Source organism: Canis lupus, chromosome 4 (assembly GCF_011100685.1).
Source record: "Canis lupus familiaris isolate Mischka breed German Shepherd chromosome 4, alternate assembly UU_Cfam_GSD_1.0, whole genome shotgun sequence".
Classification (NCBI taxonomy): Eukaryota; Metazoa; Chordata; class Mammalia; order Carnivora; family Canidae; genus Canis; species Canis lupus.
Window position 1 is genome coordinate 26,910,767 of NC_049225.1, and position 18,688 is coordinate 26,929,454.

The window sequence follows — 18,688 nt, forward strand, 5'->3', positions numbered from 1 at the left end:
TGACAGAGTTATTTATCTTGGGAATGGAGGTTAGGGTCAGCCGAGGCTGGGTGCCTGAAGGCACAAGACATTGACAAATTTATCCTGCAGGCCGTATCTGAAGCCCTTTGTTTTGGATCCTGGCTACTCACTAAGTGACCCTCATCCTTCATGTTGGCAACGCGTGAAGGATGCGGGGAGTGCCAGCGGCCCCTTCCCCCGCCGCCCCCACCGGGCTCCCGCCACTAATTCTTGTCATTCACTTTGCTGACAGGCACCAAGCCCAAACTATTCCCAGTCCTGAAAGGGAAGGTTAAAATATTTATTTCGGCTCATAATGGCCTCCCTGATTTAGTGCAGGATCATTTTTCCTGTTGCCTTTGTCATTGCAGGTCACTGGAAGGACTGAGCGCGTTCGGGAGCCTGGAGGAACTCATCCTGGACAACAATCTGCTGGGGAACGACCTCGTGTTGCCAGGGTTACCCAGGCTCCATACCTTAACCCTGAACAAGAACCAGATATCCTTGGCCCTGCCCGCTGCCTCTGCTCCCCCCCTGCCCCGCCTGGGCCCGGCCCGCACAAGCCTCCCCCCACCCCCCCGCCCCCCACAAATACCTGCGAAATGTCAAATGAGTTTTATGTGTCAGCTAAATTAAAGTATGTGAAATGCAGTCCATGGGCAGACAAAGCGTTCTGTCTTCTGGCACTCGGGACACTTCAGAGTAATTTATTATAGGTCATTCATAAATGAAATGCACCATTATATCTTCCTGTTGCTCCATTTTAGTGTAGAGATCTAAGTTATGGCTGTGAAGAAATCTTTTTAATAGATAAAAATAGAGAAAGAAAATAATGTCACTGCTGCCGAGAAGGCAGAGCCAGGCTCTGTTTGCTTGGGCTCGTGTGGGAGGGCGACCTCTGGTGGGAAGTAGCGGGTGGTGCCTCTCAGCAAACTTGGCCATCACGGAGGTTTCTGGAAGGCTCTGGTGCAGGCTGGGGAACAGGTCAGGCCGAGGAAGGGGGAAGGGGCAAAGAGGGGAGGTATGGGTGAGGCCCAGGCATAGCTCTGCCTTCTGCGCTGTGTACTGTCCTGGAGCGACGACAGAGGTCTTGCTCGGTTGCATGTCTTCTCCTGAAGTGGGTGAGGACCTGGGCAGCCTGGGATGAGGCCCCAGGGGCGTGACCTGGTCTGGATTGCATAGACAGGCTGAGAATGGACTTGGTAGCTTTCTGCAGCATAAGGCGCCTAATTCCGTAGTACAGTTAGGGCTTCCCGAGCTGCCACAGCGCCAGCTGTGAGGCGGGGAGTGTTGCCTATTTTGTTGACTCCTGTCTCCTTCAGGAGCAGAGCTTCGGTGAATGTTTGTGGGATGAATGAATGAGTGACTATCATCAGCTCTTCTTTATTGAGCACTTCTGTGGGTCAGGCACTTCACTGGCTAATTTTAGGTGTTTTTTTGTTTTTGTTTTTGTTTTTTTGTTTGTTTGTTTTTTTTTGGCAAACCCTGGGAGAGGATCTCCATTTACCTAAATGAGGAAAGAGGTGAAGTTTAGATCCACAGCCAGACATTGACCAAAATGCTGGGTCTCAGATTTAGTCTGACCGTAGCCGTATCCAAAATTCTTTCCGTTCTCCCGGGCTGCTTCAGACTTGAAGTCCAGTCACTGTGTTTTATGAGTGAAACATTTCAGACCTAGAGTAGTTTAATTACTCGTTCATGTTCACATGATAAGTTAGAAGTAAAGGGATCAGGGCATTTGCCCTAGAGGGTGAAATAAAACCAGGTATATCTGTTACATTTACCATGTATGTATATGTCTGCTTTAAGAATGATAGGCCAAATCATTTCTTAGCCTCAGTTTATACTTCAAGTCATAAGACAGTATTTTCTTTATTGGATAAAATATGCTACTGTTGGCATTATAAGTTGGCACTTTGATAGAGGTAGAAGGAGAGAGCCCACAAGTAAATATCTAGTCTTTATCATAATGCAGTATTGATGGATTTTTTTTCTTCTCCTATCCTTTGGTCAACTAACTTCCCTAGTCATTGTTTGAAAAATTATTACAGTCTGTGTGTCTAATGGGTCCCTTGACTGTCTTAGGTGATCAATTGGGTGATATCCTCAAGTCAATCAAGAACAAAAGGATTATTAGAATAGAATTGGATGAGAGGGCTCCTCTTTGAGGCCCCAGTGGTTATGTCCTTTGCCCCACACCTTTGGACTTGGGTTTATGAGTCAGCATAATCATGTTTAGCTATGTGGCTGTGGACAGGTAGCCTCTGAAAGCCTCTGTTTCTCATTTTGTGTGTATGTGTGATGTCACAGCTTTCATTTGCCTGTTAGGAGAACTGCTTAAAAAAAAAGAACGTATGAAAGCCTTATTTGAATGTTGGAATCAAAGTGCCATGACAATGTGAACCAAACAGTTTTCTGCATGGGTGAAAACCCAGCTGCCTCTGCCCTTGGATATTGTCAAGTTGGCAAAAGAAGGAACAGTGTCATGAGAAGGACTTCCCAAATAGCCCATACATCAACGCACAAGGACTTTGTCTGACAAGTGCTGTACAAATGCTATTCCCAAATTCAATTCCTCTTCTCCCCTCAGCACACTTCCTGGCCAGTTCTCCGTTGCATTAATTGGTGCATACTAAGAAATGTAAGCTCATTTCAGCACAAGCCTGACAAAAGCAATTAAAAGAAGAGCACACCAACTGTGAAAGAACCTCATTTCACATAATCCCAGTTTGCAGATGAACTGGTGGGTGATTTTTTTTTTTGTAATCAGCTTCCTATTTGTATAATAATCAATCAATGAAAAGCATTTGTTGGATATCTAAGTGTCCAAAATAGGTAGCTTATAGTATTGCTTTCCTGTTACCGCAGACATTTGAGGAGACATTGAGTAAATATTGCTGATTGATATAATACCTGATTACTCTCATTAGGTTAGACTAATAAGTGAGATTCATGCTTCATGTGAATTTGCTGAGCATTCTTGTCTCCCATTTTAGAGGGCTCATTTTCATAACTGGCACAGAATATGCCAAAAATGCACAGGAATTCCCTCTGGATTTTTTTTTTTTTTTTAAGATTCCCCATGTAAGAGAGATCATATGGTATTTGTTTTTCTCTGACTTATGTCATTTAGCATAATGCCCTCAAGATTCACCTATGTTGTGGCAAATGACAAAATTTTATCCCTTTTATGGCTAAATTATATATTATCATATTATAATTATATAAAAAAGTATATGTCATAATTTTTTCATTCAACTACTGATGGACACTTAGGTTGTTTTCATATCCTTGACTACTATAAATAATGCTCTAATAGACACAAGAATGTAGAAGTCTTTTTAAATTTTTAAAAATTTTTATATTTATTTGTTTTTAAAGATTCCATTCATTCATTCCTGAGCGACACAGAGAGAGAGGCAGAGACCAGGCAGAGGGAGAAGCAGGCTCCTTGCAGGGAGCCTGATGTGGGTCTCCATCCCAGGACCCAGGATCTGGGATCACACCCTGAGCCAAAGGACAGATGCCCAACTGCTGAGCCACCCATATGCCCCAAATGTTTATTATTTATTTTTGAGAGAGAGCATACACATGGGGAGGGGCAGAAGGAAAAGGAGAGACCAAGAATATTAAGAAAGCCTTATGCCCAGCATGGAGCTTGCAGCAGGGCAGGATCTCACAACCCTGACATCATGACCTGAGTCCCCGTTAAGGGACACTTAACGGACTGAACCACCCGTGCACCCCCAAATATCTTTTTGAGTTAGTGTTCATTTTCTTTGGATAAATACCCAGAAATTAAATTGCTGAATCATGATGTATTTCTATTTTTGATATTTTTAGGAACCCTCCTATTGTTTTCTGTAGTGGCTGCATCAATTTACGTTCCCAGCCACAGTGCACAAGGGTTCCTGTTTTTCCACATAACACTTGTTATTTCTGGTCTTTTTTTTTTTTCTTAAAGAGTTTATTTATTTATTTGAGAGAGAGAATGAGTGAGAGAGAGAGAGCACAAGTGCGGGAGAGGGGCAGATGGAAGAGGGAGAAGCAACTGCTGCCTGAGCCGGGAGCCTGAGATGGGGCTCTATCCCAGGACCCTGAGATCATTACCAGAGGCGAAGGCAGATGCTTAACCTACTGAACCACCCAGATGCCCCTCTGGTCTTTTTGATAAAAGCTATTTTGGGGCATCTGAATGGCTCAGTCGGTTAAGTGACCAACTCTTGATTTCAGCTCAGCTCATGAGATTGAGCCCCGTGTTGGGCTCTGTGGTCAGTGGAGAGTCTGCTTGAGATTCTCTCTCCCTCTGCCCCTCCTCACCATAAAGGCACTCACTCTCTCTAAAATAAGCTTTTTAAAAAAAGTCTTTCTAACACGGGTGAGGTGATATCTCATGGTTTTGATTTGTATTTCCCTCATGATTAGTAATGTTGAGCATCTTTTCATGTGTCTATTGGCTTACCTGTATGTCCTCTTTGGAAAAATGTCTATTCAGATCTTTTGTCCATTTTTAAATCAGATTGTGTTTTGCTATTGATTTATGTGAGTCTTTCATATATTTTATTATTATTATTATTTTTCTTGAGAGAGAGAGAGTGAGCAAGCAGGGGAAGGGGCAGAGGGCAGAGAGAGAATCCTCAAGCAGACTCCCCACTGACCAAGGAGCCTGATGTGGGGCTCTATCTCACAACCTGAGCCGAAATCAAAAGTCAACTGACTTCACTGAGCAACCCAGGTGCCCCAGTTCTTGATATATTTTAGAAATTCTTTGTCAGATATATGATTTGCAGGTATTTCTTCCCATTCAGTAGGTTGCCTTTTCATTTTATAGATGGTTTCTTTTGCTGTGCAGGAAGTTTCTCATTCCCTTCCCCCTTTTTCCCTTCAAGCTTTTATTTAAACTCCAGCTAGTTAACATACAGTGCAATATTAGTTTCAGGTGTACAATTTAGTGATTCATCATTTACACACAACACCTGATGCTCATGAAGGTGCACTCCTTAATCCCCCTTACCTATTTCAACCATCCCCCTGCCCACCTCCCCTCCAGTAACCATCTGTTTGTTCTCTATAGTTAAGAGTGTGTTTCTTGGTTTGCTTCCCCTCCCCCCACACACCCATGTTCATTTATTGTTTCTTAAATTCTCCATATGAGTGAAATCAAATGGCATGTGTCTTTCTCTGAATAACTCATTGCACTTAGTATAATACTCTTTAGCTCCATCCATGTTGTTGCAAATGGCAAGATCTCATACTTTTTGATGGTAGAGTAATATTCCATTGGATATATGTTTCTAATTCTTAAAGGAATAAATTGGGCTAGAGGATGGTTGTGTTCTCGGTGTTGCTATCACAAGAAATTAGCAGGCCTTTTGGCTCTACAGTGCTGAGAGATTTTCTTTGTCATTGGTTGAGTCTTTTTCCCTTTTCATTCCTCAGCTTCTTCAATCTGTAGCAATAATGCTGAGAAGGAAATGGTGATGGTGTGGGAGGAACTGAAGCCAAAGGCAATGTGTAGCTGTAAAGCTGGCCAGGTATATTGCTGTGCTGATGGGAAGTACTTTATTACCAGTAGATTAAAAAGATACTAGTTGGCTCTTTCAGGATGCAGCATGACATCTGTCTCCTCTGGTCTTTTGATGTGATCATGAAGATTGGCTTGCGTTCCCCACATACTTGACCCAGAAGTCATAGAATGAAAGCCAGGTAAAAGCAAGAGTAACACCATATGGTATTCTCGTAACCTAATACTTCTGACTCCACCTTTTTTGCCAACTGACTCTTCTGTTGTCTTGTGAAAATACTGCAGACTCTTTTAACAGTTACTGTGTTCCAAATTACTATTGCTGCTCCATGAAATGCCTTGGATTTGGACTCTGTGAGCTATGCTGTGTAATAACCTACCTAAAAAGTTAGTGGCTTACAACAACAAATATGTTATTTGTTTATAATTCTGTATGTCAGCTATTTGGGCAGGGCTCAACTGGATGGTTCTTCCGTGGATCTTGCTTTGGGTCCTTGGGCAGCCACAGTTATCTGGAGACCTGGCTGGGATTGGATGCTCTGAAATGGCCTCACTTATATGTCTGGAGGTTGGTCCTGGTTGTTGGCTGAACAGTATGCCTCCACTAGGCTAGCACAGGACTCTCCACGTGGGGCAGGTGTTCCAAGAGCAAAGCCCGAATATACAAGTACTTTTCAAGCCCTATTTGCATCTTAGGTTGTTGCTTCCCTGTGGCCAAAGCAAGTCACATACCAGATGTAGAGCCAGTGTGATAGGGGACTATACAGGTCTGTATACAAAGAGGCATACCTCCTTCCTATAACAATCCTACACACGGGCCTTGATGTCTTATCTCCTTAAGAACTTATGGCATATTTGTAGTAAAGAGAACCTAGAATCAAGTAACTGTTGACCTTCTACAAAGATAAGTATGAGTTCTTTCTAGAAATGGAATCGTATTTTAAATATATTAGAAAGCTTACTGTTAAATGGAGTTCTACCTGAAGTTCTTCTGCAAAGTTTGTTTTGGTTTTAATTTTTTTGTTTTTGCATATGTAGAGTTTTCCATTTGGTTTTACTCTCAATGAGGTATGTCTGTCCAATGCTCTGTTATTGGACTCTGTGAACATGGATTATAGGCTGCTTTTATCCTTTGGAAGGAGGGACTGTCATATAGTGATCAACAACAGGCTCTGTGGACAGACTTCCTGGGCTTGTATCCTGGCTCTGCCACTGGCTGCATGTCCTTGGACTAGTTAGTTACTTAACATCTAGATGCTTTGCTTTCCTCTGCAAAATTGGAACAATAACAGTACCTGCCCTATAGGTGGTTGTTGTGAGGCTCATTCTAAGTTCTACATAAGGGTCACTATTATTGCTATTATTATCCTAGAGAATTGTGTAAGCTTACTTGATCTTACTTGGGCCACATTATGACCAAGACCAGAGTATAGATTTAGAGTGTTTCTTTGACTTTTATAAGTTAATGTTACCTTCATATCATTCCGTGAGTTGAGTACCATTTTTTATGAAAAAACTAAGAGAGTATGAATTTTGGAAATGACATAGATGATCGGTGGTAGGGCTCAGTCTAGAACCCAGGCATGTTGATTCCTACGCCCAGATCCTGAAACCTAAGGGAGGGAAAAATCACTGCATGAGAAGAACTGAGATGCAGAAGGAGTCATCTGCCTGTGTCTGCCCCTGCCCCTCCTATGCCAGTTCTGTTCCCAGCTGTAGATGGAGCTCCTGAAAGGGATTTCAGAGCCCAAACCCAGCATCTGGCAAAAATGTTTCTGTCTACCAATGCCTCACTTGTAGGCTGCATATCTCCTACCTGACCTCCTATCTTTGTTCTGCTGGCCCTTTGTTCCACTTCTGTTCAGCTCTCCGTGTTGGTGTCTCATCCTGGTATACTTTAGAGCCTAGACTTCCCATATTACCTCTTCATCTTTTGGTTCATAGCTTATCTTACTTTTCTTCCTTTGGTTCATTTAGACTGGCCTGGTAGTCACTGGCCTTGGAGTTGACCTTATCTCCCCCAATACTCATATCCTCTCTCTCTTATACACAGATGCCCATGCCATACACACACTATCCTTGACTCTTCTCCCATAGGGTTGGGTACTTGGTAATGGTCTCAGCCATACCGTGTGAATACCCAACCCCCAATAACAAAACAACCAAGATATGCGGAAAGTATAGATACTTTACACAATGAAATGATTCTCCCTTTTGGGATGGGTGGGGGAAGGCTGAGAAGCTGACTTCATTTTACATCACACTTAATTCCTTCCTTTTCTGTCTCCCTGTTTGCTTCAGCAAACGTATGAAGAGACAGTGTGCATTGTAGGACCAACAGGAAGAACAGATAGTGTGACGTGTTGTACAGCTGGGCTGTGGTGAGGAGACCGGTGAGCTGAGCCAGAAGGCCAGACTAGATGCCCCACAGCAATTTACTCTTTTGTTCAGGGAATTCTCTGTGCCTTGTCTGAGGCCTCCGTTTCTCCATCTATAAAACAGGCGATAGACATTTCAGAGGATTATTGACAGATTTAAATGGCATAATGTATCTATGGGACATAGCTTCATTAACAAAGTCTTTACAACTTCTTGGTATCTTTTACTGATGGTGGAAGTCTCAGTGCTTTAAATGAATAAACCCAAATTGGAAGTAACTGAGGTACAGAATACAACTGGATGACAATACCTATGGTCTCCCATGAAAGCCTATAGGATTCCTCATTTTTCAGTATTTTAAATTCTTTTTTTGTATTAGGAATCATGAAATGCAATTTCTTTAGAACCTAGGTTTGAATCTGCACTCTTCCACTTGACTGTGTGACTTTGACACCCCCCCCCCCATTTCCTAAATTATCACTTGGATGTAATATTTCGGATGTGTATGTGAGTCAGAATGAGAATATATTGTGCAGAATGTGTAGTTAGGATTCAGAAATCCTATATTAGGATCAGCACTTGTTGAAACCCTCCCAGGTGTAATAGGCACTCCCCCTTGACCTGGACCTGAGCACAGAGGGAGGATTCATGCCCATTTTCACCTAGGAAACAGCTTCAGACCTGTGCAACTGGACACGACACCAGAAGACTCTGCTCCTCCTTCATGCTCCAAACTTCCAAGGCAAGACGTTGCTTTGATCTTGAGCCTGCTGCAAAAAGTCTCCCTTGGCAAGTGTACCTATGACAGCTGGACTCTGCAATGTCAACTTTCTGTAGACAACACTGAAAAAAATATAAATGTCAAGTACTCTAGAGAAGACTTGATGAGGGAAGCCAGGTGTGTGCTAGAATCCAGCTGAAGAGAGTTGAAACTGTGCCAGATAGCTTCATATTTTAAAAATGGGGGGGGGGGAGGAGGGAGGAAATGTCATGCTTTGGAGAATCCCTGTAAGTATCTCTACTGCCCTGGTCTTCATTAGTCAGGGACACCAAGTTCCCTCTGCTGATTGCCTCTGGTTAATTTTCTATGCAACTTGACAAAAAAAGAATGTGACAAATTCTATCTCAGAGCTCCCAACCAGGCAAGACAGGGCTGTGTTTGTCCTTGCTGACCCAGGAGACCAAGAAACCAATTAAAACTCTTTCTCGTCTTTTATCCTCCAGTGATGATATCAACATAATGATGAAGTTCTGGTCCAGAGCACCCACAGAGTAGGTACTAGCGGTTCCTGGCTAGTGTGGATTTGGGGGAGACCACCTGACTTAGCCCACACGATTATTTAGCAGGTCTCTGAAAGGGCTGAAAAGGTGGGCTAGCTTTTGCCACACAAAATACCCTAAATGACGCAGGCTCCATTCCTTGGGTTCATTGGCAAAGGATGACTGAAGCTTCTTAAAGCCTGTAGACCCTTTGCCCAAGATATTTCCATGACCAATACATTTGAGTGAGTCCATGTCTCTACAACCTCCTGTTCAGGGGCAGATCCAGATTTTGTTGTGTGTGAAACTTACATAATTTGGTGATACTCTCTTAAAGGCAAAGACTACATAATTATGAATGCAAAATTAGGCTTGAATGTTTATTTGGAATAAAAATATATCAAAGCAAATTAAAGACTTCCAAGTTGACAACACCGATATAAAAATATTTTTAAAAGTAACATTTTTTTGTGCTGGACATGCCTATATAAAAATATTTTACCTGTTTTTTTCTGCAAATGCTTTTATGACCTTATTATCTAATTATATAAATTATGCACTACACGTACTTCAGTGGAGAGAGACAGTGATCTTAGCTGAGGGCAGTTTCAATCACCTACTTTTGCAAATTTTACAGAAATATATGACCAGGTGACTCTGTTACCCCCTGCTAGGGACCTGTGTAAGCAAGGAGCCCTCACACCCAAGCCTTATTAGCTCTGTGGTAAGTGTACATCTGAAGCCTGCATCCCTGGACAATGCCATGTGACTCTGCTCATCACTGCTCACCCGATGTTGAGAAATAATGGGAATTTCAGTCCAGTTCAGTTGCCCAATGTTTCTTCAACTTAAACGTCTTGCCAGTGTTGAGTTCCATTCCTTCCCATTCCCACCTGCATACAGTAGATGAAAAATAAACAAGGTTTAAGAGGTTCGTCCCTACAAGAGCAGTAGGATTTGGTTGGACCTCTTCATCCACAGTGGAAAGGGCTTCCCCTAGGTTCTCTAGGGGCATTGTCGACATAAATAATTTGAAACACCCAGGTCAGTATATCAGCACCATTTTGGCAGCCTACTCTCTCTCAGTCCCGTGAAGAAATACTGTGCCAGTGAGAGTGATCAGTTTGTCTGGCTGTTCCCCTGGCACGAGGGCCTGGGCCTGAGGCTTCAGGACAGCCTGATAGGCATAAGTCCTACTGCCCCTTGGAATGTGAGGGGTAGAGGGTTGGAGCAAACTCAGTGGTCCATTGTGGTTATTCCCAGACATTATTTGTTTAAGATCTGAAGGATCTTATGTCCATTGTCCTGTCTTGTTGAGGAAATGAGGACGATGCTGGCAAATTGAAGCCCTTGATAGAGGAGCTGCTTTGCTCCTCTTGCACTAGTGTTTTTCTATTTGGCTTGTGCTGTCCCTCTCCTTGTCTCTGTCTCACTCCCACAGTATAGCACTTAGTCTTGCATAGGATGTTTGCAGAACCTGTGTATAAAAAATGCTCAACAGAACTTAGTTTGGAGAATATAAGATTTAAGGAAGATATGGGAGGTTCACCAATCTGAAGGGTCCTCATGTGGAAGAGAAGAATGCCTTGTTCTTTGAGACCCTATGCTGTTAAATTGGGTTGGTGGGAAAAAAAATTTGAGGAAGTTTCAGTCCCAGGGGAAAAGCTCTTTCTTTCTTAGGGTTGTCAGGGATGGAACAAGGTACTTTTTGGTGACCCCCCCTCAGCAGATACCTTAGGGAATGGATTCTGATGTTGTTTGGATTTAGGGTTCTACTGATAAGTTGAAATGAAATCTAAGGAAATGGAGATAACACCCCATGGTGAGATCACATCCTGACAGAGTAAGGACATCCCTTTTCATTGGTTCTACCTTCCTCTCCTAGGCCAAGTGGACCTCACTCTTGGACACTGTACCCTGAGTCTTTGACTCTTAGATGCTGCATTCACCCTTACAGGCTTAGCCCCTGTTTGTGCAAACACCCCATTCCATCTGCTGATATTGGCTGACATCTCTCTTCCATAAGTTTCTGGTAGTCATGACCTCTTTTCATGGCCTGTCTAGTCATCACCTTGCTTAGGCCTCAGTTCTTTTGCATGTAGCTCAAGCCAGGAGTCCACGTGTATTGATGTGACAGCTAGGTTGTCATTAAATCCTTACCCAATACCCGTGATTACCTGAATCTATGAATCTTGACTTATTTGGCTTTGGTGGCGGGGTGGTCTCAGCATTTGTTTTGATGGAACAGTGGATCCCATTGAAGGAGTGGATCATGGCATAATCTCCCTACCATGCCCTTCTTTGGTATTTTCTCTTTCATGCTCTCCTCATAGAATGTTAGTTTCACAACAGATTCTCATCCTCAAATACATTTTGACCTGCCTGGCTTGACTAAATGTCTCCTAACTTACTCCATTTGTCTTTTCCTAGCTTTGTTCTCCTTTTCCCCTAATTCAGTGCTTTATTGCCACCAGTGAGGCTATTGAGCAATGCTTAGCTCTACCCCAGGCTCTCAGATCGTAAGAGGAGGCCAGTCCCTGCTTGTATCTATGCCATTCTTGGATGTTTTAATGATAAATTACCCCTTAAATTACTCCTTTATTGGGGACTTTGGAAATAATTTCTTGCTTTCATTACTAGAAAAATAGCTTTATGGATTTACAAATAGCCAAATACTTTACCACGTGGAAACCGCTGTATAGGAATGAAAAGCGCGATCAACACTTACGTTCATTTATTCTCTCTCAAGTGATTTGGATTTAGTCTTACCTGCCCAGAGAATAGCTGGGCTGTGTTTCCAGCAGGAGTGAAAAACTAGCCACGCTAGAGACCTCACAGCTCAGTTGATTTCAATCTTCACCCATGTCATCTCCTGGGAGCAGACTGGACTTGTCCGCTGTTGCACTGTGCCTGACAGAGTCTGTGTTCCTTGCTAGGCCTTTTGTCTCTCAGGGCCCAAATCCTTAACCTTAGACACATCACTGACTTGGAGTGTCTGCTTGATCACCTGGCAAAAGTGACACCAGCTTTGGAGTACCTCAGCCTGCTGGGTAACGTGGCATGTCCCAACGAGCTGGTCAGCTTGGAAAAAGATGAGGAAGACTATAAGAGATACAGGTGAGTCTTTAAGGGGTTTGAACATGGTGGGAAAAGGACAAATAGCATCTTTTGAAGGGGATAGCATTATGGGATACATAATAGATGTTTGGTAAGCATCAGTGGACTTCCCATGATAATACTAAACTTTAACTTTTTGATAACCTATAACTATTGTCTCCCTCCATCAAGGTCACAGAAACCAAGAAACATGAAAATCTGCTCGGTGGTCTAGGCCAGGGGTTAACAAACTTTTTTTGTAAATAGCTGGGTAATAAGTATGTTAAAGCTTTGAAGGTCATATGGTTTCTATCACAATGATTCAACTCTGCTGTTGTAGTGAAGAAGTGGCCATAAACAATTTGTAAATGAAGACGCAGGGCTATGTTTCAATAAAACTTTACTTACAAGAACAAGGAGAGGGCCAGTTTTGACCCATGGGCTACATTTTGTTTACCCATGCTCCATGTTATAAGATTTTCCTGTGGTCAGCCTCAGAGTCACCTTTTAGAGAGAGGACACTTCCCATGAAAATGAGGGAGCTTATATGGGATCCCAAGAGGAACTCCCAGCAGGCCCATAACTTTGTTCCATAGAGCTATGCCTCACTGTCCACCAACCACGTGCTTTGATGAGCTCTAAGGAGAAATGCTTGTCCTCCCCCCCTCTCTACTACTAAACCATGTGCTTTGAAATACCTGACCCAAAGTCATCTGTTTTAGGTAGACTCCTTGAGCTTACCAGTTTCACTAGACTCCTTTTATAATTTTCTTCATTTGAGTTGTGTGTCTTCATTCTTGACTGTTGTTTTGCAAATGTTTTTAGATGATCTTTTCATATGTGTAGCCTCTTTCTTCATTATGATACAAGCTCTCAGTAACATCCTCACTGAATCAGTGTGGGCAGGGGAGGGGAAAGAAGGAGGGAAATGTAAGACAGGTAAGGCTGCTAGATAGTAAATTCGGAAGGATTAGGTAAAGAAGATAATGGTTTGAAAGAAACTTGTTCTCTTGGGACTCCTATAAAAATCAGTGGTGATCCATGAAGGAATGAAGTCAGTGGAGTTCATATTGTATAAAGGCAAAGCTGTAGGAGATACTGAAGGCTATTGAACACTGTATATTTTAAAAACATATACACAAAGACACATAAAGCTACAGCAGGAATCTGCTTATATTTCCTTATGGGGAAGCATTGTGTACCTTTAGCCTCATTTTCTAGGTTTCTTGATTAATTTTGTAAGGGGTCTGAGACTATTTTAAATCATCTTAGAATAAAACTCTAACCCTACTTTTTAAGAAATATATTAAGTCTTTCTTCATTATGAAGATTTTCATTTGGATGTGACCCTGCAGATTTGAATGTCAATTCTGTTAGGAGAAATATGATTAATATCCAGCAGGTGAAGAGTTACACATTTCTAAATCAACCTTGTAAGTTGCTTAATCGCTTAGAACTTAATTTGCTTCTTTAACACTCTTATCAACTCTGAAGCCTTTAGGAGCCTGATTTCAGATATGAAGGGGTCTCTTAAAACATATTTTATCTTCTTGCAGTAATTTATAAGATGTGTCTTGGAAGGGTCTAACAAGTCCAAGAAAGTTCTTTTAGTCAACATTTTTAGAAAACCAAGCACGATTTAGGAAATTTTCATTTGACTTTTTTCTTTAGATTTCTGTGTTTAATTCTTTTTTAAAAAAGGATTTATTTGTTTATTTTACCCGAGAGAGAGCACACGCAGCGGGAGGACACACACAGAAAGAGAGAGAGAATCTCAAGCAGACTCCCTGCTGGAGCCAGCTTGAATATTATTCTTTCTTCTGAGAAGCCGAGTGCTTATAGAGAGATGTATGGCCCTCTGGGTACCTCAAATGCCCACTGCCTATTTGGATTCAGACCCATTTGATGTCAACAAACACAGTCAACAAGCAAGGGATTATCCTTCAGACTCAATCCAAGTGGTGGACATTGGGTCCTGATCCTTCAGGGAGGGCTGGGTTCTAGAGGAGTGATTTATCTCGTGTGCTGGCACTGGCACCCACTCAGCCCGACCTCATTACTCCAGTTCTGTTGGGCTTGAGGGATGGGGGGCTGGGAAGGTAGTTTGTTCATGCACATATGGCAAAGTCGCCATGAGGAACTGGATTCTAAGGGCCACATAACAGCTGAAATCACACCTAGTCAGAATTACCCTAGAAAGTCCATAAATCACCCACAACAATGGCGAGATGCTCACGCTCTGAGAGGAACAGGAAGTAGGGACACTGGAAGGAACATTACAGGTGTGCCCATCCAGTCACACATTCACTGCACGGCACATGATGGTTGAGTGGAATGGTAGGCCTATTCTCTAGCGAGTCAAAATTTTTTTATTCATTTTTATTTTTTTATTTTTTATTTCTGGTTGACAAGCACTCTCACACTTACATTTGGATGAGATAAATGTACATATGATGTAGTTCTGTTCTCTGGTCTGTAAGCAGCCCTGCTTTCTTCATCTTGGAGTTTGTGCTTCATTTGCCCCTGAGAAATTTTAGGGTTTTACAATACGGCTGTTAAATCCAGAGTTCTTGTAGTGTTTGAGTTTCTACCAGGCAATGCAGCCTCCTTCTTTTTTTGCCTTTTGGCAAAATATTTTCCTGCCCCTTCCTCCTACAAAGCATGAGGTCTGCCTTCCTTCTAGCTGTTACCCAGAGCCTAATAGTAGGGCCTCTATGTAAATTTATGTGACATTTTCACTAGAAAATTGCTTAAAAAATGAATGATATTTCTACAGTTTACTGTTTTTCACTTTAAGTACATTTTCTGACAATATGTCTTCTATTAATCATTTAAGCAATAGTAGGAGCCTTAAAGGAGTGTATTCAGAAGCAAGAACCCATGGCTCATTTAGTGCTGTCTGAAAAAATTTCTTATTGATTGGCATCCTCTGTGGTTATGTGATGTAATATTTATAATATGTCACCCAGCCATACATCAAAACAAGTACGTCTGTTTCATTTCTCCTGGGAGGTGTTGATTTCAGAGAGGTCAGCCCACTTTTAGGTCACGTTGTGGCCAACCACTGGAGCAGAAGTGGGAAGTGACTAGATTTATGGAGTTATTGGAAATGGCTTCACAGATGCTTCACTTTCTGCTGAGTCCTTCCTCCCATCCCCCAAGGTTACCCCTTCTCCTTCCTTCCTTACCCCCTGTGCAGACAGTTGGATTTTCTTGGCACATATCCCCACCGTAAAACGGGCTCATTAAATCTGTATGTGAGCATGAACATACTACCAAGTTGTTGAGCGGTGCCCTGGTCCTGCTGGGGCAGGAGCAAACCACGCCTGGGGTTTTTTCTTTGCCATTCATCACAGTTCATGGCTGAGAAATGTCCATTGCCTTGTTATTATAGCAGCTTGAACTTGCCCATGCTTTGCTGTGTGTACACACTGTGCCACTATTTTGGGATGAATGTTGAATGGAGGTGAACATGATAACAAGCAGCCTTCAGGATTTGGGAGGGAAGAGAGTGGTGAGGCAGAGCTTGGTTGGCTTGGGAGGCCGCCGTCATACTAGGAAACCACCTGAGGCCTCCTGTGGAATTCAACACCAGCCAAAAAATGAGTCACGTATGGGAAACTTGGGTGCGCGGAGTGGTCTGTTTCTCGTCTTCCTTTGCAGTTCTTTTCTTTCTTCTTCCTGCAGGAAAGACAACGGAGTGAAAGTCAACAGTACGCAAGAGCTAGGCCTGGCTTCTCAACTGCAGGATTTGGTCTCATGGTCTCTTGGCTCTACCTCTGTCACCAAACCCTCCTGCCATTCCTTCATTCCCTCCTGCCACTCCAATCTCTGCTTGGCCTCTCCTTCCTCCTGCTTCCTCAGTAGGCCCCTCTGTATTTCTCACAACTTTAAATTATTTAAAACGTGACACCCTTCCTTTGTTCCCTCACAGAGAGCAGCCCGGGGCCTGCCCAGTGTCTGTAGCACTCAGCCAAAGGGAAGGAGGGAGGGACCCTCCGCAGTCTGTTGGCTGTCCCGGGCTGCCACCATTTCCCAGCCGAATAGGAGCTGTTAAACTTGTGGCTTACATAACCCAGCTAGCATTCTCCAGCTAATCTACAATCTGGGCTTTGAAGATCACAAGAAAGCAAAGGTCACGACCCAGAGATCAAAGTGACAGAAGCCCACAGAGTAATTGCTGGTTACCCTCTGTAGAGGGCCTTGCTCTGTCCTGTGGGTGTATTGTTTGCACGGAGACTTCAAACATGCTGCCGGTGAACTGTGAGGAAAATCAGCTGGCCTTTGCCAGTTGTCAGGCATTCATTAATGCTGTAGGTGAGCTCACCTCGGCTCATTAGAGTGAGATCATTGTCATCTCTCTGAGCATCTGGAGTTATTCCACTCACAGTGTTTGTTCATTACTCTTTGGTCTTTATTGACTTTTTCTCACAGTCCTCTTTTACCTGGAGGTGTGAGGGGGTGGTTATATAAGGAAATTGGAGTAATAAGAAAGGAGGCTATGGATGTGTTTATTGGAAATTAACTTGGAGGCACACAGAATTCAAGCAGGCTGAAGCTTAAGAGAGGCTGAGGCGTCATCTAGCCCGTTCTCCTCATTATGCAGATGGAGACACCGAAGCTCAGGAAGGTGGCCTGAACCAAGATCACACAAGCTAAATAAACCCAGAGTCTGGACCCTTTCCTCTACCCGGTCAGTCTCCACGCTTTTTGTTGTGAAGACCTCTCCTCTGTTTCATCTTCTCCCCCTTTCGTCTCTTTAATAAGCTTGGGTTTCTTTACTGAGCTACATCTCAGCCATTGCTAACTTTTGACAATTAGTCAGACGCATTTAGCGGTTGATGAGTGCTTTTGATTAGCATGAGGTAACCAGTGTTACCAAACGGGGTTGAGGTAATGCAGGGAAAAGCAGAGCAGCTTGATATTTTGTTGGCGTGCTCACTCCATCCTGTTAGGCTTTGTGGATGATTGAGAACAGTTCCTGGGTGACCCGTTGCTGACTTCAGAGGCCCCCAGTGGATCATCAGTAGCTTGCACCATGTCTCCCCACCAACCCCCACGCCCGGGGGCAGTAAGGCGGCAAGAGATCATGGGAAGGATGGGCATTCCATGTTGCCATAAATGGAAAGAGGTAGGGAAAACCTCCAGGGGACCCTGCATTCTGATTCCCTTAGGATCTGGAAACTTGGTATTTCTTTAGTAGAGTCTCAGAGGAAGAAACATGGTAGCCAACCGCAGGAGCAGACACTGGGGAGCCGTCTTGGTGTTTCTGGGATTGTGTGGTGTTCCCCGGGAAGCAGCCAGCACCCCCTGGGGTAGCAGTTTGAGCAGGAGGGAAGAGTGTCCTCCTCTCCCTTTGAAGTCTAGATGAAAAATGCCAGAGCTTTGGGATTTGGGCAGAGAAAATTGATTTGGGAGCAAAAACAAACAGAAAAGGCCCTCTGCTCTTCCTTTTCTCCCCCTGCCAGTGTGTAGGTGTCTCCTCAGAGGAGTCCTTTAAGAAAAGGGAGCATACCATAGGAAAAGAGAGAGAACCTGCAGGGCTCTGTGTGCGGGTCGCACTTTTAGAGAATCTGCTTTTAGACAGAAACGAATGATGAGCCTTCGCACACGTTCCCAGCATCCCAGATTTCTTCTAGATGACCTCACCTTCCCCATCGCAGCCAGAGCGCCCCTGACTTCCAGCGCCCAGCCCCAGGGCTTTGGCCCAGCCACCTTGGGAAGGTCAGGAAAATTAGAGTCACCCTCAGGAGCTAGGGACGTGAGACTCAGAACTTAGACCGATCTCTTTTCATTAAGCAGGGCCCTGGCTTAACAAGCGGTTTTATAAATCTGAAGCTGTCTCCGGGTGTCGCAGGATTTATGGACGGGGGTTTCTGCCATAAAGTGGTTTATGATGGCTGCCTTCTGTGTTATTAGTAGCTGTCTCTTCCTTCAACCATTGCTGTTTGATAATAGCCTTAAAACACCCAGAATTACTTACCTGCAAGCCCCATTCCCGATAGCCCCTGTTGACAGTCTGAATAAGTTTACTGCCCTTTTGTTGTACTTTACCTTCAAAACAAACTGATTGAACCATCAATAGCTCGTGGAAGCTGACAGAGGCATGTCATCTGGACTAGCCCTTGTGATTGCAGGTTATCTGGGGGAGTTAGCCTTCTCGCATTGTTAACTGAAGTGTTTTATGTACTATGCAACTTTAGGATACGGCTGTGATAACCCCAGTAACTAAGTAATACATCACGGTAAAGAGATTTTGGTGCAACAAATAACCCTGGATTAAATTTACAAGGGTTGAATTGATATTGTAAAGGCCTTCATTCTGTGGCTCCGGGAATCCTTGGTTGTATTTTTATGGCAAACTTGTATTATACCCGGGATGGAAGCTGCAGCTTTTGACACCCTGACACGACCTAGAACAAAGGGAAA

At 43.4% G+C, this 18,688-nt stretch overlaps 1 protein-coding gene and 1 long non-coding RNA gene across 3 annotated transcripts in view; one reads left to right on the forward strand and one right to left on the reverse strand.

Moving 5' to 3' along the window:
• LRMDA (leucine rich melanocyte differentiation associated) overlaps positions 1-18,688 on the forward strand; it is a 1,014,859-nt gene that overhangs the window by 565,736 nt on the left and 430,435 nt on the right. For both annotated transcript variants that reach the window (XM_038534451.1, XM_038534450.1), the window contains 2 exons: positions 372-498; positions 12,141-12,280. In XM_038534451.1, the coding sequence (XP_038390379.1) occupies positions 372-498; positions 12,141-12,280 (267 nt within the window). The remainder of the gene's footprint in view (positions 1-371; positions 499-12,140; positions 12,281-18,688) is intronic.
• Positions 14,662-16,126, reverse strand: LOC111095503. Its single transcript, XR_005358002.1, has 3 exons — positions 16,037-16,126; positions 15,448-15,940; positions 14,662-14,782 (listed from the first exon to the last, which is right to left on the reverse strand). It is a non-coding gene; the product is annotated as an uncharacterized LOC111095503 (long non-coding RNA).